Raw genomic sequence first — 24,481 nt, 5'->3', positions numbered from 1 at the left:
TATGATGCAATTGCTACAAGAATGTAGCGAGCTCAATATCTATTGTGGGGAAGAGTTTAATTTAATCATTGAAGAGGACATAGCAGGGCACTTAGAAATAAAACTGAAAATAATTGGAAAGAGCCAACATAGTTTTTATCATGTTTTCCCAATTTATTAGGGTTTTTGAATTAGTAACGTCGTGGATAAGGGGGAGCTTATAGGCGTACAGTTCTTGGATTTCTAGGAGACATTTGATAAGGTGTCACATCATCGGTCATTGTGTAAAGGGATTACCATGGATAAAAGACTGGCTGTTGGGCTGGGAGAAAACAATGAAGTATGCCGAAATGGTCTTTGTTTGATTTGCAAAATGTGATGATTGGAGTCCCCCAAGAGTTTGAGGTGGAGCCTCAACTTTTTACAAATATTCATGATAAAGAAGGACGATGTAGGTACAGAAATCAGGGAGAGGGACTGTGACATACTTGAACAGATTAACATTGAGATGGAGGAGGTATTAGTGGTTTCAGCAGGCTTCAAAGTGGATAAATCCCCTAATTATTCTAATCTCATTTTCCATACTTCGTTTGTAACCTTGTCTGCTTTGGCATGCAAGTTATTTGTTTCACTTCAGTTTGTTATACATGTTTATTTCACTCTGTGTTGGGGGATCTTCCCGTATGAGATGTATCACAGGCTACGGTGGGAGGCAGGGGAGATGATTGCAGGGGCTCTGACACTAATTTTCAAATACCCTCCCTGGCCACTTGGGTGGCAGAGAACCCAAGTGGCCAGGGAGCGAATTTGAAAATTAATGCGGTGCCATCATTCAAGAAAGATGATAAATGTGAAACTATAGTGCTGCGAGTCTACCATTAGCAGTAGGGAAATGATTAGAAAAAAAAATCTTAAATACAGACTTAATCTCTACCTGGAGAGAGAAGAATTAATCAAGGCAGTTAGCATGGTTTTGTCAAGTGGAGAACATGTCTAACAAATTTAATATAATTTTTTAAGGAGGTTACTGGGTGCATCCATGAAGTGCAGATGATGCAGTCTACATGGACTTCAGTAAAGCTTCTGACAAGGTCTCATATGGCAGACAGGTCGAAAAGCTAAGAGCCTTTGGGACCTAGGGCAATTTGACAAATTGGTTTCAAAATTGGCTTAGTGCCAGCAAGCAAATTGTGATGGTATGATCAGTAAGTGTACAGCAGACACAAAACTTGATAGTGGGGTAAATAGGAGGAAAGCAACAGGCTACAAGATGACATAGATGGGATGAATAGTGGCATATGGGATTTAATCCTGAAAAAGATGAAGTGATGCATTTTGGGAGAACTGCCAAAGCAATGAAGTACTTGTTGAATGGTAGGACCCTAGGAATTTCAAAGGATCAGAGGAATATTTGAGTGCAAATCCATATATCCTTGATGGTAGCAGGACAGGTAGGTAAGGTAGTCAAGAAAACAGATGTGATACTTGCCCATATTAGTCATGGATTTGAAGGCAAAAGCAGGTGTTTAGGATCAAGCTGGTGTTTGTGAACTGAAAGTCTACGCACAGTTGATGGAACCAAACACAAAGGTGGCCATGTGGATGAAGGCAGCTTTGGGTATGTCTTTCCCTTCTTATCCAGAGCTTTGTATATGATGTCCCTGCAAATGCGGTCTGTCTTTGTCTCCCAGATGAAGTTGAAAATGGTTTAGGTGACTGCAATGATGCAGGCTCATGTAATATGCCAGACCTATGCCACATACAACATGATAATCACATTTTTACCCACGATGGAGAGGGAGATATGTTCCCATCTGCCTAGTTTCTGCCTGATGTTGGCAACACGCTTTTCCCAAGTTCTGGGGCATGTCCCAGTCTCTCTGAATCATATTCCCAGCACTTCCAAGTAATCTGTCCTGATGGTGAAAGGGAAAAAGGATTGGCCAGCCCAGTTCCCGACACTCAGGAGCCTGTGCACTGATAGTGGATCTGCGCAAAAAATGGCAATGTCATCCATGTATAGCGAGGCTTTGATCTGCAGTCCTCTGCTGCTTGGAATAGTCACGTCTCTCAGACTCGTATCCTTCACAATGGACTCTGCAAAAGGCTCTATATAACGTACAGACAAGCTGGAGAAAGTGGGCAGCCCTGCCTGACTCCAGATCTGTTTTGGAAACTTTCTGATTCCCCTCCATTGATTGAGGCTGTATTAATGATATTAGTGTATGGCATTCATCAAATTGCGGATTCCCTCCCCAAAGCCCATATTGGACAGCACATCCCTCATGCAGATGTGCAATATCTTCTGAAAGGCCTTCTCCTGGTCCAGGCTGATGAGGCAGGTGTCCAGTCCCCATTCTGCACATAGGTGATTGTATCCCTGAGGAGCACAAGGCTCTCAGATATCTTCCTGTCTGGTACAGCACAGGTTAGGTTGGGGTGAATCACCAGTCCGAGAGCGGACCTGACCTAGTGAGGATAACTTTAGACAAGATCTTGTAATCTACATTCAACAGTGAAAATGGTCTGCTTGGTCTAATATAGTCGATACAAATATTTCCTGGTCCAATCAACAGCATTTTATAGTTATAAAGTTATAATATTTAGTTACAGGCTACATTGATAGGATAAATTTATCATATTTGGGGCTTTGGAGTGTAAAACAGCGACACCTCGAAGCTTAAACCAGTGAGGAAATAGTGAAGCTTTGGGGCAGGAAATATCACCATTAGTCAGGATATGTACTGGGAATGAAAATGTCGAGGTGGGAAATCACAGGACAGTAGATTGGTGATTGATTGGTGAACATTTCCTACATGTCTAAAGGGATTTTCAATCAGGCGTAGAGAACAGCAATTTAAATAAAGTGAGTATAAGTGAAAACAAGACTAGGAGGACTTTTTAAAATTTAATTAAGAAAATTATTAATTAATTCATTAATTAAACACAATAACAATGTCAGAATAGGAGGTATTTTTATAGTTTTCAACTCTGAGTTACTGAGCTGGTATCTGAGCTTTGGGACTTGATTACCTGCATACTTTCTTCCAGAAGGTAATTACACTCCTTACACTAAGGTCTTCTGGTTTGGCTCATGGTCAGGGACAGGATGGTGTCACTGTGAGTTAGCTTCATATGGCAATCAAGAGATAGAAATTGAGGAGCTTCAGCCTTTGCAATTGTCCAACGAGTCAGCTCTTTGCAGCTTGTATGGATCATGTTCAGGGGTGGAGAATCAGAGAATGGAGATAAGAGCTGCAGTGTGAATGAGTCAACTGACTATGACACTGAACAGAAAACTATTACAACAGGGGGATTAAATAAGAAGGCAGTGACAGTAGGAGTCAATACAGTGTGGAGCTGGAGGGATACAGCGGGCCAGACAGCATCAGAAGAGCAGGAAAGTTTCGGGTTCACAACCTTCATCAGTCCTCCTCCTTTGATGCTGCCTGGCCCACTGTGTTTCTCCAGCTCCACATTGTATTGAGTCCGACTCCAGCTTCTGCAGTTCTTGCTATCTCCTAGTGGCAATAGGAGATTGTATAGTCATAGAGACAGACACAATTCCCTGTAGCAGAGACAAAAGTCTTGAAAAGTGTGTTGCCTACCCAGTGCTAGTGTTCAGGACTTCTGCTTGTGCTGGGGAGTAACTTGCAGAGGGAGAAAGAGATTCCTGTGGTTGTGGTTCACATAAATACCAATGAGACACTTTGGACGAGAAAAGGAGTGATGCTTAGAGTGTATGAGCAGCTAGGTTTAAATGATAAAGCAGAGCCTCAAAGATAATAATCTTTGGATTGTCACCTAAGCCCTTAGGAAATTGATAAAGGCTGTATAAAATGACGGAGTTAAATCCTTGGCTTAAAGACTGATAGGGGCGAAATGGGTGTCAATTCATTGGTTACTGGCACTGTGTGGGGAAAGGTGGAAGTTGCATTACTGGGACTGTGTTCACCAGTATTCTAACAGGTCTTAAACTGAATAGAAGGCCAGAGATCACATGTGAAAAGATGTGTTTAATTGAGAGGAAAGGACAAGGCATGGCGGGACAGTAACAATAAGGGTAATGATTGAATATATTTCTGTTACTGCTAAAGCCTGATGTGCCAGTTTGAATTGCTGGATTTGTTTAAAGTCCCATTCAGAGTGGTGATAGTGACACACAACATATGGAGGGTATCCTCAGAGTGGAGATTGGACTTTGTCTTCACAAACATTGTGTAGTTGTCACTCCCATTGATACTGTAATTGACAAATCCACTTGTGACAGGTTGTTTGTTGAGGATGAGTTCAGGAAGATTAAAAAAAGCAGTATGTTATTTAAATCGAGGGAGACTGTAGAACTCTGTAGTACAGGCATCTGGATGTTGTTGTACATCACAAGCTGGGAAGCACAATGCAATTTAAAAGTAGGAAAGTTACGCTACAGTTGTGCGAGGTGTTCCTTTTAAAGGAAATAGCCACAAAGAAAATGGATACATTGGTAGAAATCTGTCAAGAATTCTTAGATTCTGGAGAAGTCCTGGAGGATTGGAAAACTGCAATGTAACACCCTTGTACAATAAGGGAAAGAGACAAAAGAAAGATAACTATAAACTGGTTAGCTTAACATATATTACTGTGAAAACGCTAGCATCCACTACAAAGCGATGGCCTAATGGTATTATCACTGGATAGTTAATCCAGACAACATTCCTGAGAACTAGGTTCAAATCCTGCCACAGCAGATGGTGGAATTTGAATTCAATTAAATATCTTGAATTAAGAACCTAATGATGACATTGTTGATTGTCAGGAAAAACCCATCTGGTTTGCCAATGTCCTTTAGGGAAGGAAAATGCCATTCTTACCTTGTCTGATCTACATGTGACTCACAGCAATGTGGCTGACTCTTAACTACCCTCTGGGTAATATGGGAGGGGCAATAAATGCTACCTAACTAGTGACACTCTCATCCTGTGATGGAAAAAGAAAGCAGACCACTTAGAAATACATAATATAATCAAGCAGAGGCTTCATTAAAGAGAAATCATGCCTGACAAATTTATTAGAATTCTTTGAAGAGGTAACAAGCAGGATAGATAAAGAATTTTTAGTCTATGTAATATATTTGGATTTCCAAAAAACATTCGATAAAGTTACTGTACATTAAGCTAATTATAACAGCTCATGGATAGAGAATTGGCTAACGAATAGAAACGGAGAGTGTGGAAAGGGGGGGCGGAATTTGCAGCTAGGCAACCTGTTACTAGTCAAGTACCACAGGGATCAGTGCTGGAGCTACAGATATTTACAGTATATCAATGACTCAGATGAGGGAGTGAATTTATCACAGCTAAGTTTGTGGATGACACAAAATAGTTAAGAAGGCAAGTGGGGAGGATGACACAAAGAGTCGCTGAAATAAATGAGTGGCAAATCCTTGGCTAATGAAATATAATGTGGGAAAATGTGTGGTTATGCATTTTGGCAGGAAGAACCGATGAGCTGAATATTACATAGGTGGACAAAAACTCCAGCAGTTGCAGCACAGAGGGATTTGGGATCTTTGTGCATAAATCACAAAACATCTGTGTATACATTCAGCAGGTAATAGGGAAGACAAATGCAATGTCAGCCTTTATTTCAAAGAGTATAAAATGATTTTTAAGTCTTACTAAAACTATCCAAATCTTCAAAGGCAGGGTCATTAAGCATACTCAAGGTTGAGATAGATTTTTAATCAAAAAAGAGATCCTTGGTTACGGAGACAAAACAGGAAAATAGACTTGAAAATTTTCTGATCAGCCATGATCTCATTGAATGGTGGAGCAGACTTGATGGGCCAAATGGCCAACTTATATTCTCACACTGTATGGTCTTACAGTGTTGGCGACACAAAATCTGGTAACCTTACTTAAGGATGAACAAAGTCTGCATTTCAGAGTTACATCACTCATTAGACAGGTTGCACTTGTATCCCTTTGGAGTTTAGAGGCGATATTAATGAAAATATCCTGTGCTATTGTTCCGATGACTCATTCACAATGATTGTGAGCATTTGATAAACCTCTTCACCAGTCTTTTCTGCACTCTTTCATTTTACATTCAAACTTAAAAAGTGTTCAATTTCTCCAAGGGCTTTTGCGGTGCAGTGGGAGTGTCCCTCTCTGGGAGCCAGGGTTCAAGCCCCACCTACTCCAAAGGTATGCAATAACATCTCTGAAAACAGCTTGACTTTAAAGGAAGAGAAGGCCAATCTTTGTGCTCTGATTAAGCGATCCATGTAATCCAATTACCTTTCACAGTGTGAATCCACCTTGGGGGGAGGGGGTGGGGAGAAGAAATCCCAAAGCTGTTCTGGAAGACAATTACAAGCTATTTCGGGCATGTCCCAACAACTCCAATGCTTCTGTCTGAAGACTCTGGACGGCAGCGGTACAGAGTGGGTGAGATTGAGCGACGCCTCCCTCAGATCCCGGTGCTCTTCCCGATGATGTCAGTGGGGAGGGCGGGGGCTGATTGGTTCTCGCCCGGATCACGAGCGTGGGTAGAGCCGCAAGGGGGTGGGAAAAAAAAGCAGGAGCCGCCGCGTTTGGAAAAGTGTTGGGAAGAGAATCATTGGGAATGGTGAGGGAGGCGCGCGCGCGGACCTGATCGAGTGTTAGCGGCGGCGGGGTGGGGGAGAACTCCATCACCGGGGAGATGGCCGGTGGCGGCGGGGTGCGGCCTAAACATTCCTCCGTTGTTTCCTTCAGTTGGTTGGGAGGGTTGTTTCTGATTTCGGGGGGGGAATCTGCGTTAAAACCCGGAGACGCCGTCTATAAAACACGGTGATTTATATATAGTTAGCCGGGGGGAGGGTTTATTTTCATGAACAAAGTCTAGCTTTTTTTTGTGTTGTTTTAAATGGGCTGTCTTCGTCTTTCCTTCCCTCCTTTCTTCTCCCCTCCCCCCCCACCCCACCACACCAAAACAAATCTCAGAGTTGTCCAGTGAGTTTGTGTGGTGTCGACGAACAGCTGCTGGAAAAGCTTAAAAAATTCCGCTTTCGCAAAGAAACCACGAATGCCGCCCTGATAAGTGAGTGAAACATCTTCAGGATGGCGAACGGTTCGGTCCAGTGTTTAAATGTCGGCGCTAACGAACCCCACCCTCACGACAGTGCCCAAGGCCAGCTGAGCCGCTCACCGTTGATTGAGAGCCGCCTGTTGCACAAAGCCTCCCCCTTGCCTTGGTGGGGGTGGTTTAGTTTGCACGGCGAGCTGCAGTGAGCACGACGACTGAAAAGCACAGTGCCAAGATGTAGGGGATTAATGTGAACAAGGAACAACTGTGTAGCTCCTTTACGAACCCACTTGAAGGATCACTAATGGCAGACTAGTAAATTCCACATCATTATCAGGTACAAGAAGTGAAGTAGAGAGGAAAAGATTGCATTTAAGGAGAGAAGTAAGAGTCATGGATAGTACAAATAATGTCTTCCAAAAACTGTCAATCGTCAAAAGCTGAAGAAATAAAGACGTCGTGCTTTGCAGAAAATAACTCTTCTTCCCACAAATAACTCTTCTTCCCACGCTAGTTGTTTTGCAGTAATTTGGCCATAAATGTCACTTTTAAAACATAGGATTTGTTGATTCAAGCCTTTACGTCAAGTTTAGTCTGTTGACCATTCTAACATGAACTAGCACTGTTCAGTACACGCGACTGGAGAAAGCCAGCTTTTATGTCTCCACTTGCAGGAGAATGACATCTCCCGGAGCAACTTTTTGAAATTTGGTTTAATTGTGCTTGTACACTTGCTGAAAATTGCTAGCTTGCTTGTGCTAAGGTAACAGTGAATGCTGTTATTCTAACATTTGCTATCATGTTCAAATATGGTCCATTTGTTTTTCAGCATGTAGAATTTGATTTTAATTGGTGGAATTTTATTTTCCAAAAAACTCAAAGTACTGCAGATGCTGAAAATCAGAAATAGCTGGAAAAAGACTCTGCTGTCTGGCAGCATCTGTGAACAGAAAACAGTATTCATGCTTTTGGTCCAGTGACCACCTTCAGTTTTGGTTTTCTTCCCTCCAGCTTTTAACTACCTGAAAATGAAATAGATCTTTGTCTGATCATGCCTTTTATGGAAAACACTCAGGCACTTGCATGCTATTGGAAAGAGTCTCAAATTGCAAATTTTTTAAAAGGCTAAATTACCTGGTAGCAGACTAGCCTTCCTGTTATTCTAAATCTTGTTTGTGAATCTATAATTTTGTGAAATCTTTGCCTTCATGGTCCCCAGTTTACTGTGGCTAGTCCAGTGACATGCCTTTGAAAGGCTATAGTTGGTTCTCGGTTGCGGGAGAAAATGAAGCGCTACAGTACACAAAATAGAAAAGGTGGAATAATTAATTTGGTGCTGCCTTCTTGAAAAAAATTGGGCATTTCTATAACAAAATACAAAGGCTTGAGGTGAGGCTACAAACTCAGTCATGGATTTGAATAATTTTGGTGGGTTGTGGTCAAGAGAATTTCTTCCATTGAAAGATCAGATGTTCTAAGTTCTCTCAACCGGCCACTTAAGCATTCCAGATTTATACATATTTGACCATTTGTGGTTGTGCCTTCAGTTGCCTTAGCCCCAGACTCTGGAATTCCTCTTGTCCTTTGTGTCTCTCTTTTAAAGATTCTTGATAATTTTTTTTCCAGTCTTTTGACCTGATGTCTTCTGCTGTGGCTTGGTGCAAGACTTTAGTTTCTAGTGCTCCTGTGAAGTGCCTCCTGACATTTGTGAAGTGCTATATAAAAGTTGTTGAATTATATCTTGTTTTCTTTGGAAATGCTTCAGGAGGGCTGAAGATGGGTATAATTCATAAATGTCAACTTGAGTAATAATATCAACAAATCTTAGTAACTGCTTTTAAATATGTTTACTAGGGTAAAGCTTTCCAACAACAGGCTTGAAGCACTAAACTTATTAAAACGAGTGGAAGTTTAAACTTGTGACAAATGAACATTTGTAATAATCAAAATAACTGACTTTTTAAAAAACAATTAAGAACACTTTTTTTTGTCACAGTGAAGATTGATCAGGAGCAACAGATGGTGATTCTGGATGAAGAGTATGAGGTTAGTCATTTATTAATTAGGGGCAGGTGGTTCTTAGTTTAAAATGTAAGATGTCTAGTATGATCTGGTGGACAAACTGACCACTATATAAAGATGTTACTGACACCACAACACGTGTGGTCCTGTGGTGGCTTTGATTTGGCAGGATTGAGATTCTTTTAGAGGATTAGATAGGGTGGACAGTGAGAGTCTTTTTCCGAGGATGATGACGTCAGCTTGTACTAGGGGCATAGCTACAAATTGAGGAGTGATAGATTTAAGACAGATGTCAGAGGCAGATTCTTTATTCAGAGACTGGTAAGGGTGTTGAATGCCCTGCCTGCCAAGGTAGCTAACTCAGCCACATTAGGGGCATTTAAACAGTCCTTGGAGAAGCATATGGATGATGATGGGATAATGTAGGGGGTTGGGCTTAGATTAGTTCACAGTCGGCGCAACATTGAAGGCTGAAGGGCCTGTTCTGTGCTGTATTGTTCTATGTTGAGTCTGACTTAGGTGCTCGAAGTTTCTAGCAGGGTTCGGAGACCAATATCATAAGTTGGGAGAAGATGAGAGCTGTATATAAGTGGGAGGCAGAAAAATAATTCAATGTGTTCAAATTGTCAAAATTAATTGTAGGTTAACAGTAGACCAACAAATTCATTGAAAAAAAAGTATGCTGTTTGACTGTCTTTTTAGGATATTTCCCCAGAAGAACTCAAGAATGAGCTCCCTGAACATCAACCCAGATATCCTTCTTTTGCTTTTAGATTTTAATAAATCTTTCTTGTCTGACCTTTCCAGATCACTCTTGTTTAAAATAACAATTGTGAATATCTTCAGTATTTGTCTTTTGATTTTGTGATTGAAAAATGTTGGAGTAGAAATTAAAGTGGACTCCCTCTGAAAGGAGGGAAATATTTAGTAGCCATTTGTTACTAGACACACATCTTGGTCAGTCTAAATTATTCTGATTTAGTTTAGTATGCAATTTAGTTTCCAGTGTAACTAGCAGATCTTCTAACAGAGAACCTTTGTTGATCCAATTATGAATCCTAATTGGAACAAAATACTTTATCATTCCTGTCTACTTATTCATTGGTTCTTAAAATAAGCCACTTTGTTTTTTTACTGAATCAGTGGCTTATGAGTTTATTCTTTAGTTGGGAATAGTGAGACAGGTCTAGGCCCGAAATGTCAGCTTTTGTGCTCCTGAGATGCTGCTTGGCCTGCTGTGTTCATCCAGCTCCACACTTTGCTGTCTTGCAGCCCTGCTTGTGTTGGGTACCCAGCAGCTTGCATTGTAGTGAACAAGAAAGGACCACAACTGTTGGTCCCTTTCACCTTAAAGTTTGGAAGTGACTTTGGACCTGACACTGATAACTAAGTTTCCTGATGGTCATATGCCCTCTCTCAAGTAGGAATCGCAAAGTACCAACTAGGAATTACTTTTGTGGTGTTTCAATCTCTCCTCCATCCTCATCCTTGAATGTGAAATATTCAATTCAGCATCAATCAATCAGTCACCGACCTTTTCTGTTTGCTGTATAAAAATATGGTATGACACAAAGTAATGATCATGTTCATAAAACTTTATGCTAACAAATCTTTAACCATCCATTTAAATGTAGACTAATTTCTCAGGAAGCTTATACTCGTATTTATTTTCAAAGTTTGAAAACAAACTAACTAAATTGACAGAGTATCTGTAGTTGAAGGAATTTGAAAAAGGGAGATGTGAAATGAAATGTTTTCTAGGTACTCCCTGTCTTGGGTTAGCTGTACAATATTGAAACTCCCATTGGTTTCCTGTGTCTCCAGACTAGGAATCCCACTAATTACTGTCCTTGGCCCCCTCCTCTTTTTTTTTAAAATCAAAAACATTGGGGTAGATTTCTTGTAGAACTGTCCTGCAGGTGAGAAATGAGATTGCCAGCCAGATCCCTGTTGCATCAGTATACCTGATTATTAAATGTTTTCATGCAATACATTAGTGTGGTTAAATGCTTATTTTAAGTAATGGCAACTAAGAAACTTGTTTTTACTCCTTAACTCTAATCACATTTGTGGTCTACAGCTACAGATATAAGCATACTGATGGAAGGGTCTCCTATCCATTGTGCTTTATATTCTTTAGCCCTTGTGGTAAGTGATCAATTTCTAAAGTTCACTTTTAACTTGTTTTCATACCAACATATATCCCTTACCAGTGTCTGATCTTTGTCTCAATGTTTGTTCTCTCTCCAAATTGTAACGGAATACTTTTGTTTATTTTCTGCAATTGTGGGTGGCTTGTTTTAATTTTTGGAAGATTCATTTTTATAATATATTTTCAGATCAGTCAAAATTCTCCTTTGGAAAATTTCAACTTTTACTGTAAACAGTTTTCTGCTATATACAGGCATAGTGAGCCCTGCAGAATGATCAGCATGTCTTGTTGTTATCACACATCACAGCTCTCTAAAACCAAAGTTGCTATCTTGTTTCTTTTTGTTTTGGTCAATCTATCACTAACCAGATTCAGAATTACTCAAAAAATTTTAATCACAACATGGTGAGATGCTTTTACTTTGAAAACAACTAGTGAATTTCATTTCTCATTTGGTGTAAGCTGAAGGCTGCTGCAAACACATACATAAGTAAAATCCTGTACTGTCGGCACTGAACATAAAGCAGTAACCATTACGTATGCCACTCTGGTACTGCACTAACTTGCTTCAGTGTTGCCTATTTAGAATTAGATTTTATTGCCACATGTACTCGAATACAGGAGTACAGTGAAAAGTGTACAAAGTTGCCAATCACCAATGCCATCTTGGTTACAAAAACCAGACTTTTAAAGAAACACAGGCAATAAGAAAGGAAAATGTCCAGATCTTAAAGTGCAGTCTCAAAGGTGTGTGGACGCTCAGCCTCTGATGCAAGCACCTAGAACAAGCCGCAGTCTGTTGGTACTGCCGCCTCTGATCGCTGGGAGAAGCTTTGCCCTGCTGCCTCCAATTGTTGGAAGGAGCTTTGACATTGCTGCCAGCTCTGACTGCAGGAAGGAGTTTTGTTGCCATCTCTGATTGGGAAGAGGCGCAAATTTACTGCCACCTCTGACCTCCGGGAAGCTGCCACCGTTCTGCAAACAGCTTGCTCTTGAATTGATTATTCACAATTATTCAAATTCCTTGCTTACATTTTGCCCTGGGATATGAGCATCACTGGTATAGCCAGCAATTGTCACCCATTCCAAATTGTTGGTGGGCAGTGAAAGCGTTGTAACCTAACGATGAAGGAATGATACATTTCCAAGTCAGAGGCATGTGACTTGGGTATGCATTGTAGGTTGTGGTGTTCCGCTGCCCTGGTTCTTCTAGTCGGTAGATCTCTGGGATTAGAAAGTGCTGTTACAGGACCCTTTCAAAGTAATTGAACAAAGCACATGCACTTTAGTTTTATGTGCAGTTTTTACTACAGCCTTATATGGCAAAAATCTAAACTTGCGTTGGAGATTCTGGTCTTGTGTCCTGCATTCTAACACATCTGTGGTGATCTGTTATCACTAACATGATATTCTACTTAGAAAGAGTTTGGTAATTAGTATGAAATTTATACGCCAACAGTTCCTAAATAAAATAGTGCTCTTCCTCTTCCGCAAAAAGAAAATGCTTGTTTCCTTTTAGTAAGATTGATCACTCATTCTTGTATGACTAGAAACGCTCTTAATGGAAATTTGTGCCCAAACCACTGGCACAGCCCCTGAGCTGATTTGTAAAGTCATCTGGGTATAGGTTAAACTTTGTAATTCTTTAAACTGTATAATCTTTACCTTTTCAGTGTATCGGTTGGCCAATTACAGATCCCAGATTTGTTCTGAATTGGTTAATACCAGCTTGGGCAGCTGTTGGGTTAGTGAACTTACTTGTTTCAATGGGCTTGGAAATAGAAATCATTTATGTAATTTCTGTTTGTATTTTTGTAGTCAAGAATGGCTGATTCATAGGGAAATTTTGGTTCAACTTATTGTTTCCTTGAGTCTACGAAGGACAGGAATAATGGTAATATCAGTATGATCTCAAACAAAGTTCTTTATTCTGAGATAACCCAATAGCATAGCACACCCAACCACTGAGCAAAAGCATTTGTCTTCCTTTGGAAACAACATTTATATCCTTGCCTCTTGTATTTATTTGATTTATTTTGCAGTGTAACATTATTCCCAAATCTATTTAATAAACCCCATGGCAACCAATGCACTCCCTATAATTTAACTATTTATGAACAACCTAACAAACTTGTTTTATTGAAGATGATAATGCAGTGCTAATTTAATTCTGCAACTTAATTTGATTTCAAAATTAGTTATTTGTATGGCTTTTTGTGGATTTTGTTTTAGGTTGTAAGCCTGAACAGCAGATGATTTATGCTGGTAGCAAAATTGGATTGGTGGATGTGGCAGAATTCACCAAGGTGAGATTATTAGCTTTTTTCCAGAACCTGTGTATACAGTTTTCATTTTAGGAACCAAATTATAATCTAGCTGTTATTTATTGGTTTCCGCATTGTGAATCTTTGGTTTGTAGTAGGGAACAATTGAATGAAAGTTACGCTAATTCTTCTTGAAGCTGATTTCAGGCCACCAATACCATATGGTCCTCCTGTGAGCAAAGGTAAACCTTTATTGGGATATTATTGAAACAGGGAGACTGACTGCAAATTGTTTGCATCACTTTATTTGCCATGCTATCTGTTGTAGAATTCCCATCTGTAGTTGTTACGCAATCTTCTAAAGCTCCAGAATCCCCATGTTTGCATTTAAATATGAAATTTCTTCCATCAGAAGAAATTGTAACTAGCTTTGTGACTGTTGGCCTCCAGCGCTGAAGATCCATTACAAGAAAACCCTGCAAATAAAGGATGCAAAATTTCAGTTGTGTAGTGCCCTTTTGATTTAGGGACTTCGGGTGCATTGTCATTTTCAAAATAGTGTTTTGTGATAAACACACCATTTTTGTTGTAGGGGGTCCACACTGGACTGGGGTGTGTTTTGCCAGAAGTGATTGTGATCTCACTTTGTGCGCATTTGCTGCCCGCACTACCATTTTGGAGCCTACATTGAAGACAATGCCTGCTGTCAACCTTGCACAGCTGTATATGTATATAAGCACACTGTTGCTTATTTGGGCTCTTTTTCTCCAGTGCCATTTACTGTACTTTGGAAATCCCTGAGAAATGCTGAAACTGAAAAGGATGTCAATTACACAGTTCTTGATTATAACCCTTGATGCATCATGCAAACAAGTGCCCACTATCATGACAGCATATGGCCTTGGGCAAACTTAAGCCCCCCCTAGCCCTAGAAAGCCTGGCTTCAGACTTTAGCACTGTGGCATGTAAGTCTTTTTTTAGGATTCTCAAACTAAAATCTTTAGCTTTCAGTGACAGTGACCACCTGCAGATTCCAGATTTAGTATGAATTGTTCATGATCAGCTTGAGCAACAGTGGGGTTAGAGAACCTGACCTTGGCTTCAGTCTGATTGGAAATGCACAAAAAGTTCTGGAATTGTTTTTGTTTCTTTCTGTACTGTTTAATTCCGGTCATGGCCCAGTTTGATTATCATCAGGGCCACTTGGCTGTTGTCCTTGTTACAATCTTGGTTCAAATATAGACAAGATGAATTCCAGGGGTGAAATGAGTGATGGCCCTTGACATCAAGGAGCCTTAACAAAACTGGAAATGAATGGGTGTCAGGGCAAACTCTATGCTGGTTGGAGTCATACCTGACACATAGGGAGATGGATGTGGTTGTTGGTCAGTCATCTCTGCTGCAGGGTATCCATGCAGGTGTTCCTCGGGATGATGTTTTTGGCCCAACCATCTTCAGGTGCTTCACCAATGACTTTTCCCTCTATCATCAGGTCAGAATGGGGATGCTTGCCAATGACTGCATAATGTTCAGCCCCATTTGTGACTCCTTGGATAGTGAAGCAGTCCACTTTAAAATGCAACAGATCTAGACAAAATCCAGGCTAAGGCTGACAAGTGGCAGCAATATTCACACCACACTGGTGACAAGCAATGGCCATCTGCAAATAAGAGACTATCTACCTACCATCCTTTGACATTCGTTGGCAATCATTGAATCTCCTGCTATCAATATCTGGGGTTACCACTGACCAGGAGCTCAACTGGACTTGCCACGTAAACATTGGCCACAAGAACTGGTCAGAAACTAGGAATACTGCAGTGAGTAACTCCTTTCCTGACTCCTCAAAGCCTGCCCACCATTTGCAAGGCACAAGTCAGAAGTGAGATAGAATACTACCCACTTGCCTAGATGGGTGCATCTCCACCAACACTCAATGCGCTTAATACCATGCAAGATAAAGCAGCCTGGTGAATTGACACCACATCAACTCCTTCCACCATTGACACTCAGCAGTGTGTACTTTCTACGAGATGTGCTGTGTAAATTCACCAAATATCCTTAGGCGGCAGCACCCTCCAAACACATGATCACTTCCATCTAGAGCCACAGACATATGGGAACACAATCAGCAAGTCCCACTCCAAGACACTCACCAATCCTGATTGGGAGAAGTATTGCCTCCCTGAGAGCATTGTGGGTCAACCTACAGGCATACGGACTCCAGCAGTTCATGAATGCATCTCAGCAGCAGCACCACCACCACCTCAAGGGCAACTTGAGATAGGTAATAAACAGCAGCAATGTCCATGTTCCAAAAGTGATTTTAAAATGGAGAAATTTGGGTTCAGCTTGATGTTTCTTTGAATTTACAAAGCTGAGGACAGGAGCAATGGTAACATTAGAGTACAATCCCAAATCAGTCAAGATTTTTTGTTTTGTAAAGCAACCCAGTAGCATTGCATACTATTAACTAATCAACAAAGTCAGCTTTTCAATCTTTTGTAAACAAAACTTTTGTATTCTTGTGCCTTGTGTTATTTACTTTGCAGTATTCCAAAATCCTACTATTAAGTAAAGTCAATTTAATAAGCACAATGGTAACCTATGCACACCTTTGACTCCTACAACTTAACAGGAAATTGGTTTACTGTGGAGATGGATTACAGAAGAAAGAGAATGTGGGAAAATAAATAGTAACATCTGGAAAAATCTCAGTAATACTGAGAACGAGATGCTGAACGACTTAGTGTATAAATCCCTGGGACCTGATCAGGTGTACCCTAGAATTCAATGGGAAAGGTGAGGGAATAGAGTGCCAGACCCCTTGCTAAAATATTTGTATTATTCATAGTGACAAGTGCGTGCCAGAAGCCTGGAGGTTGGCTAACATTGTGCCATGACTTAAGGTGGTAAGGAAAAGCCAGGGAACTGCTAGCAGGTTAGCCTGACAATGGCGGGCAAACTGTTGGAAAGAATCCTGAGGGTCAGGATTTAGATGTATTTGGAAAGGCAAGGACTGATGAGGGATACTCAACGTGGCTTTGTGCTTGGAAAATCATGCCTTCGTAACTTTGGGTTTTTTTTTGAAGAGGTGACGAAGAGGATTCCGGGCAAAGCAGTGGATGTGATTTGTATGGACTTCAGTAAGGCATTCAACAAGGTTGATCATGGTAGACTGGTTAGCAAAGTTAGATCTCACAATTCAAGGAGAACTCCTCAACTAGGTATTTAAATACAGAACTGGCTCAAAGGAAGAAGACAAGGGGTGGTGGCAGATGGTTGCTCTTCAGACTGGAGGTGTGAGACTAGAGGTGTGTCACAAAGATTAGTGTTGGGTCCACTGCTTTTTTCACTTGTATAAAATATTTGGATGTGAACATGAGGTGTGGTTAGTAAAGTTTGCAGATGATGCCAAAATTTGTTAGTATAATGGACAGTGAAGGTGATTATCTCAGTACAATGCGATCTTGATCAATGGGCCACTAGGCTGAGGAGTGGCAGGTGGAGTTTAATTTAGATAAATGTGAGATGCTGCATTTTGGAAAGGCAAAACAGGGCAGAACTTGTACACTCAATGGTGAGGTCCTGAGGAGAGTTGCTCAACAAGGAGACCTTGGTGTGTAGTTCCTTGCAAGTGGAGTTGCACGTAGAATAGTGAAGGTGGTGTTTGGTTTGCTTGCCTTTATTGGTCAGTGCATTGAATATAAGAGTTGGAAGGTCATGTTGCAACTGTACAGGATATTGGTTTGCCTGCCTTTGGAATACTGCATGCAATTCAAGTTTGCCTTAGGCAAAGGATGTTGTAAACTAGAAAGGGTTCAGAAATGATTTTAAAGGATGTTGTTGGGGTTGAAAGGTTTAAGCTACAGGGAGTAGATTAATAGACTGGGGCTCTCTTCCCTGGAGTGTTGGATGCTGAGGGGTGACCTTTATAGAGCCTCATCAAATCATGAGGGGCATGAATAGGGTAAATAGGCAAGGTCTTTTCCCTGGGGTGAGGAAATCCAAAACTAGAGGGCATAGGTTTAGGTGAGAGGGGAAAGATTTAAAAGGTACCTTTTTCACACAGGGTGGTGCGTGTATGGAATGAGCTGCTAGAGGAAGTAGTGGGAGTTGATGTGATTATGACACTTAAAAGGCATCTGATGGGTATATGAATAGGAAGAGTTTAGAGGGATATAGGCTGAATGCTGGCAAATGGGACTAGATTTTAGATAGGATATCATCTGTTTGGCATGGACAAGTTGGACCAAAGGGGTGTTTGTGCTGTATATTCCTGTGACTTTTTAGATATCTGTCTAGATTGATCAAGGCCCAAAGGCTACTGTGTCAAAGTAGGAAGAGTATACAGTGCAATTACCTTGGTATGCATTGTGATGAGACAGCAAGCTCAGTATTGTAATGTCTGCCGCAACAAACTGAAGAGAGATCTATTAGTGTTCAGTCTTGAAGGGTTTCAAATGCACACCTAGATTTCACACTTGTTCAGGACGACTGGATGAAACATGCTTTGATTGGATTGCTGTTATTTAGCTTCACTATTTAGAGTTGCAATATTTTTGAACTATTTGCAAAACTCTAACATTTATGCATTCAAGTTCATGTACTGAAAATTGGGTTTAACAAGATGCCTGGTGCAAATGCAGGTGTTGTATCATAAGGGCCCTCGCCACATCACTTGCCCTTTTACTGTCACAGTACATAAATTACTGTTGGTCTTCAGCCAAGATGTCTGACTTCACATTCTCAAGGTTAATTTCAATTCTGTTCTGGACAAGTTAATTTCTCAATAAGTAGACTAAGTTGTTCAGAATGTACAATGAATTTCTTTGCTGTCACACTCAGCTCCATGCTAGTTTTGTCACAGTTTATGGATCAAGATCTGCAACATGAATGCAGTTGCTTTTGTCTGTCTTCACTCTTCAAAATGGAAGAAAAAGTAGATATTGTACACATGAGTCATTGTACCAAGAGGCACTCTGTGTGCTTGTTGAGCAAACATCCATAATAACATCAATGCAGATTAATTCAGAGGCACAAGCACTTCCTGGTACGTAGAAGTACACGACTCCTGAAGATTTCTGTCACCACCAAAACAAACATTGAAACTGGTGTGGGTATCTGCTTGGAAAATAGCATACATTGAAAAGTCATCAAATCACTACGTTCTGCTTTTGACCAAGTTTCTAAATGGCTTAATTGACCACAATTCTTTCAGTTCTCCAAGGGTGTTCAGATCCACAATGCTGTGATGTCCACCATAGGTGGGACAAAGGGGCAGGTACTGAATCCACCCTGATTGAACACTGAATTATTGGCACCAGTCTGATCCACATGCCGTATATGGCCAACTGATGCAGCTACCTTTGCTTTTACATACCTTTCTAGTTTGGAGCTATGAACTGTCATGGAGACTTCAGTTTTGAAAGATTTGAATATTGATAATTGACCTCTGTTACTGCTTTATGAATGCATCTTCCTTGGTCAATAAATGTGTGATTTGAGCCTGGAACTTCTGGCTATGGTAGGTATTTCAAGACCCAACTGCTTTGCACACGAACTGAAGCTGACCATTTAGCATCAACATGTGTTACAGTGGAAGCCATTAAACATTATTCCTCCTTTCTCCAAGTCTGGGACACTGTCTACTGTTGAAGTTTGAAATTTAAGAGCACCCTGTTTTGAATAAGTTTATCTTTTTTTTTGAACAAAATAACTCCAGTTGCTATGTAAACATGCAGAATATTGTTTTTGAATAATTAATATTTTGAGGCATTGCAATAGCAAGCTAAGATTTTGCCAAAAATTTGGTTTATTTATTGCATCAGAAATAAAAAAGCCATTTGATTTAGTAATTATGTATATTTTCCTTTCAGGTCTTTGAAATTAGAAATACAGAAGATTTTAGTGAAGAATGGCTGTGCAAAAAATTGGGATTTTTCCGTTAGAACGTGATTGACTGACTCATTTTGCTTTTTATGAATTAATACCACAAGCTTGAATTCTAACACTACTCCAGAAACTGGAAAATTACATTAAAGTTTGAAACTATATATATAAAAAATAATGGGTTTATGCACTGTGAAAATGTTGAATGCAGTTTTCCAAGAAGATTAACTCTTCAAACACTTCATAGTTTTTGTTCCTGTCCTCTCTTCATGTGAGCCAGAAAATAAAGGTGGACCAGGGTCGTTTGGGAGATTAGAACAGAGCAATCCTTTAACCTCCAAGTGCAATGCAAGTAAAGAACATAGAAAACATATTTCTTCCCACTTGGTAATGGTCAAAGTTAATAGTTAGCTTCTAATGTCCAAGTTGATCCTTAATGTTACTTTTTGCTTTGGTTAGGAACAAATTAATTGATTATCCCAGTTCATTACAGGTAGGGGTGGTCCTCTGCATCTGTCCTATTGGTACACATTTTCCTATTGCTTTAAAAATGAAGAGCGCTACCTTTTTGCCTTGGCATGGTTTAGTGTAAATCCTATTATTTTTGACTTCAAAATTTTGTTTAGATTTCTCACTTCTGTTTTTCAACAAATTTCACAAGGAAATTTCATATTGCCTTATGCAATTTTGGGTTTCTTTCACAAAGTTTAGTGAACATTTGAGAGTTCAGTTTCTGTGCTAATTTAAGTAAATTGACCTAATAGCTTCGGTTGATCAAATCTTACATTTTTTTGTTGGCTTTAACTTGTAAAAAGGTAGAGTAATTTTGTTTGAACATAGTGTCTATTCAGAACAAGTCTAATTCTTGGAATTATTTCTGAAAATATGAAGCCTGTTCTTTTCCACTTTGACTAAAATGCATGCTACCAGGAGTAAAAATAAATATTTGACTTAGGTTTTTTGTCTGCACTTGGCACCAATGTATTACTGTAAGCTATAATCTCACGCTCTCTGAAAGGATTAACACTATTTGAGATTTTCATCTTTTTGAAATATATGGCATTCTGCTCTTTGTGTAAGCTATAACTAATGTATAATTTATAGTTAAACACAAATCATTACTCCCCATCGAAAACAAATTGATTGAAAAACCCACGTCTGGCAGTGTCTTTGGAGAGAAAGCAGAAGTAATGTTTCAAATCCAGTGACCCTTCAGTTCTGAAGAATGGCAACTGGACTTGAAACGTTATCTGTGCTTTTTCTCTGAAGATGCTGCCAGACTAGCTGATTTTTCTGATTTCTGTTTTTGGAGATTTCCAGGATCTCTCTTTCCCATGTTAACTTCCAGATTATTTGCAATCTATTTACTTGAATTAATTATAGTCATATGAACTATTACTTTGTGGCTAATTCCAAGTTTAATTTCAAATTATTCTCTGTCCTATATCCAAAGGAGCTTTAGTCCTTTGTCTTTTTTCCACCCCAAATCTCTACTTGATTCCTTTTCTGGTCATACAGGTCAGCTTTGAAACAAACCTTTCTTTTCCACTATTTAATGACCCTTTTCTTCTTTTGATCTTCAAATTAATCCATTATTATCATCACTAGAAATTCTTAGTAAGCTAACTTGCTAAAGTTGAAATGGAAACTAATAATCAACATGCTGTCTTAACTTGAATAGGATAGACACCACAAATGGATATTTTTGTACAAGAAAATCTAAAATGCTCATTGTTACAAATGATAACAGTATAAAATTAATGCATACAGTGCTTGAAGAGTTAATTAGGCATGCAGTAGGTATTTGAGGTGTTGCAGTAAGTGATTATCACAATGCCTATAGCATTCTTCCCATGGAAGCTGCAAATATTGTTTCATTTATTAAATGGTTATACTATTTGGAAACTCTTCAAAATGTGTATCAAAATATGTGCAAAGAGTAATTTCTGTGCAATAGCCTCTTAACATTCTACTTTTGTAACGAGCATTCCAAAATTATTGTGGTCGACTAATGCGAGCTTGTTATGAATCGATAGCTTCACCTTTGCATTGCCCCAGTGTGCTTTGTGCTCAAGAATTTTAAAACGTTTTCAAATTTAAGTTTTGTAGAGGCTGCTTGTTGCTAATTGCATGCTACATCCTCCACATTTGAAGATGGCTTGTAATATCTTGTACAAGATGCGCCTGTTTTCTAGAACTGTGATATAAAAACTGTTGCACAAAATAAATATCTGCAACATTACATTGCCATTAGTGTCACAATTACAGATCAAGGTGTGCATTTTTGTATTTTAGCATAAATAGTTTTAAACCCTCACTCAGTGTCATCGCATCTAAACTTGACTATTCAAACATGCTATTCCTCTCACCAGTGCCTTGTCTTGCATAGGCTGTGGCAGTGAAACAGTGTGTTTACTTGAGCCTTGTCTCTTTTTGTCATCTAAATCCACTTTGTTTTGCATACTTAAGTTTTTTTTCTTAAATACATCAATACTATTTGCTTTGACTGTTAACTGCAGAAAGACATTATTTCCATGTTCTTACCATTCCTTGGGTCAAGTTCCTTTTGTATTCTTGACCTCCTTCGAAGCTTGTTGCCCTTTTCATGAAGCTAAGTTCCATTTGTCTCACTGTATTGTTTTGCCAGATCTACGTTGATTTGCAGTCAGTCAACACCTCAATTGTAAAGCTACTTGTTTTCAAATCTAATTGTGGAATCTCTCAAGCCTGCTGTTACTATTGACCCCTATTCCATCACCATTAACTGGTGTTTGGCAATCCAAGGTCTCTCTGGTGGCTGTTGGACCGTTAGCAACTGCCGCCTCCTCCTGTCTCCTCTGGAGGCTGGTAGCTCAGAATGAGACCTCTTTAGCCTAGGGTTCTTGATAAAGGGGAAATCTTACCGCTGGCCTATCAAATGCCTGTCGAGTGTTCCCAAAAAAAGGTAATGAGGTTTTCACTCAGTTCCAGCAGGCTGTTGAGATCGCTGACATCACCAGGATTGTGCCCAATGTCTCATTTCTTATTTAACACTTCCTCAAATGTTTAAAGACAATTTATGAAGAATAATCAAGGGTTATGTGACGCAGACAGAAAAGTGGACATAGAACATACAACAATACAGCGCAGAACAGGCCCTTCAGCCTTTGCTGTTGCGCCGACCTATGAACTAATCTAAGCCCATCCCCTGTACTATCCCATCATCGTCCATATGCCTTCTCCAAGGACTGTTTAAATGCCCCTAATGTGGCTGAGTTAACTACATTGGCAGGCAGGGCGTTCCACACCCTTACCAGTCTCTAAATAAAGAACCTGCCGAGTTAAGACTACTGTCAGTTTAACTATGATTCAATTGAATGGTGGTGCAGTCTCAGAGGGCCAAATGTCCCACTCCTGATCCTAAGTCCTGTAACCATAGCTGTTGTATCATTACAGAGGGTTTTTATTTACTAAATTATGGGATGACTGCTGGCTAGACCAGAAATTGTTGCTATGCCGCAATGGCATAAAAATTAGGATGAGCCCTTGACTTTTTAACTTGAGTTAAATATTGAATTTGGATGTTGCATTGTAATACAAAATATAACCCTGGGCTGTGTTGAAATGCATATTTCTAGTAAGTTATGGTTGCAGTATGTATGAAGGTTAATTGTATATATTCTAAATCGTTGCCCCCTTTGCCCTTTCTCTGGAATTCAGAATAAAGATTAATTTTTATCTCCTGATTGAGTAAGACATAGTGGTTCTTTGTAACCTCACCCAAAATAGTGAGACAATTTTCCATTGGGTACTTTAATGAATGTCATTCAAGGGATACATTTTTAAGTTTTTTTTTTAATATAGATATGCAATGGAGTATGTTTTCTAGTTGAATGATCTGATGTACAACTCCTGTCCTCCAATCTGAAGAGAACAGGAAAGGGACAATCTGGGTTGGCTGAAAATAACCTGATTATTTCCATGAGCAGTTTGTGTTGTCCTGGCATGTAAGAAATATGTGATACCTATTGGTATTTGCGGGACATGGATGTTGCTGGTTGGCCAGTATTTATTGCCTGCCCCTAATTGCCCTTCAGAAGATGGTGAGCTGTTGCATTTCATCTGTTATGAGTTGACCCAGAATTCCAGATCAATGGTAACCTCACCAGGATGTTGATTGTGGGGAAATTCAGTGATGGTAGCACCATTTGAATGTCAAGGGGCAGTGGTTAGACTGTCTGTTATTGGTGATGCCCATAAAGTGGCACTTGTGTGATGTGAATGTTACTTGCCACTTGTCAGTCTAAGCCTGGATGTTGTCCAGATCTTGTTGCATTTGAATGTGGACTGCTTCAGTACAGAGTTGCGAATGATGTTGAACATTGCTCAATGATTGGCAAACATCCCTACTTCTGACCTTTTATGGTAGAGAGAAGGTCACTGATGAAGCAGCTGAAGATGGTTGGACCTTGGATACTATCCTGAGGATCTCTGCAGAGATGTCCTGAAGCTGAGGTGATTCTAATGACGACAACCATCTTCCTACATGCCAGCTATGACTAACAGCAGAAAGTTTGCCCATCAATTCCAGTTTTGCTGAGGGTCCTTGGTGCTACACTCAAGTCAAATACAGCCTAGATGTCAAGGGCTGTTATTTCGCCTCAGCTCTGGAATTCAGCTCTTGTCCATGTTTGAACCAAGGCTGTAATTAGGTCAGGAGCGGCGTGGCCCTGGCAGAACCTAAACTGGGTATCAGTTAGCAAGTTACTGCTGAGCAGAGTGCACCGTTGATGACATCTTCCATCACTTTACTGGTGGGATGGTAATTGTTTGTTTTGGGTTGGATTTGTCCTGCTTCTTATGTACAGGACATACCTGGGCAATTTTCCCCATTGTTGGGTGAATTGGTGTAACTGCACTGGAACAGTTTGGCTAGGGGAGTGGCAAATTCTGGAACACAAGGCTTTGGTACTATTGAACTATTCCATTCGTGTATTGTTATCTCTGGAGTGTCCCAATGGTCTGCCCTTGGGCTGCTCTAGGCTCAGTGACAGTATCCAAAAGCAGTCAGCTTCAACATGTATGCTGACAAGACCTAGTGCTGTCTTAGTAGCAGCTTGTTGTTTTAAATGATCCATTGTTTGGA

The 24,481-nt window shown here is 40.0% G+C and overlaps 1 protein-coding gene across 4 annotated transcripts; it reads left to right on the top strand.

Moving 5' to 3' along the window:
• The first annotated feature begins 6,168 nt into the window (after positions 1 to 6,168).
• Positions 6,169 to 23,081, top strand: gmfb (glia maturation factor, beta). Of its 4 annotated transcripts, none has more exons than XM_059649161.1 (7): positions 6,182 to 6,407; positions 6,945 to 7,041; positions 9,023 to 9,072; positions 9,751 to 9,802; positions 11,116 to 11,196; positions 13,433 to 13,506; positions 19,344 to 23,081. In XM_059649161.1, the coding sequence occupies exons 1-7, from the start codon at positions 6,348 to 6,350 to the stop codon at positions 19,413 to 19,415; spliced, it is 486 nt and encodes a 161-aa protein (XP_059505144.1). In that variant the 5' UTR covers positions 6,182 to 6,347; the 3' UTR covers positions 19,416 to 23,081. The 4 variants fall into 4 exon arrangements, with proteins under 4 accessions (XP_059505147.1, XP_059505144.1, XP_059505145.1 ...); XM_059649162.1 differs by having other exon boundaries at positions 6,183 to 6,403; XM_059649163.1 differs by lacking the exon at positions 6,182 to 6,407 and adding an exon at positions 6,453 to 6,588.
• Positions 23,082 to 24,481: the final 1,400 nt, after the last annotated feature.

Source organism: Stegostoma tigrinum, chromosome 10, assembly GCF_030684315.1.
Source record: "Stegostoma tigrinum isolate sSteTig4 chromosome 10, sSteTig4.hap1, whole genome shotgun sequence".
Classification (NCBI taxonomy): domain Eukaryota; kingdom Metazoa; phylum Chordata; class Chondrichthyes; order Orectolobiformes; family Stegostomatidae; genus Stegostoma; species Stegostoma tigrinum.
This window is presented reverse-complemented; position numbering and strand designations above follow the sequence as displayed.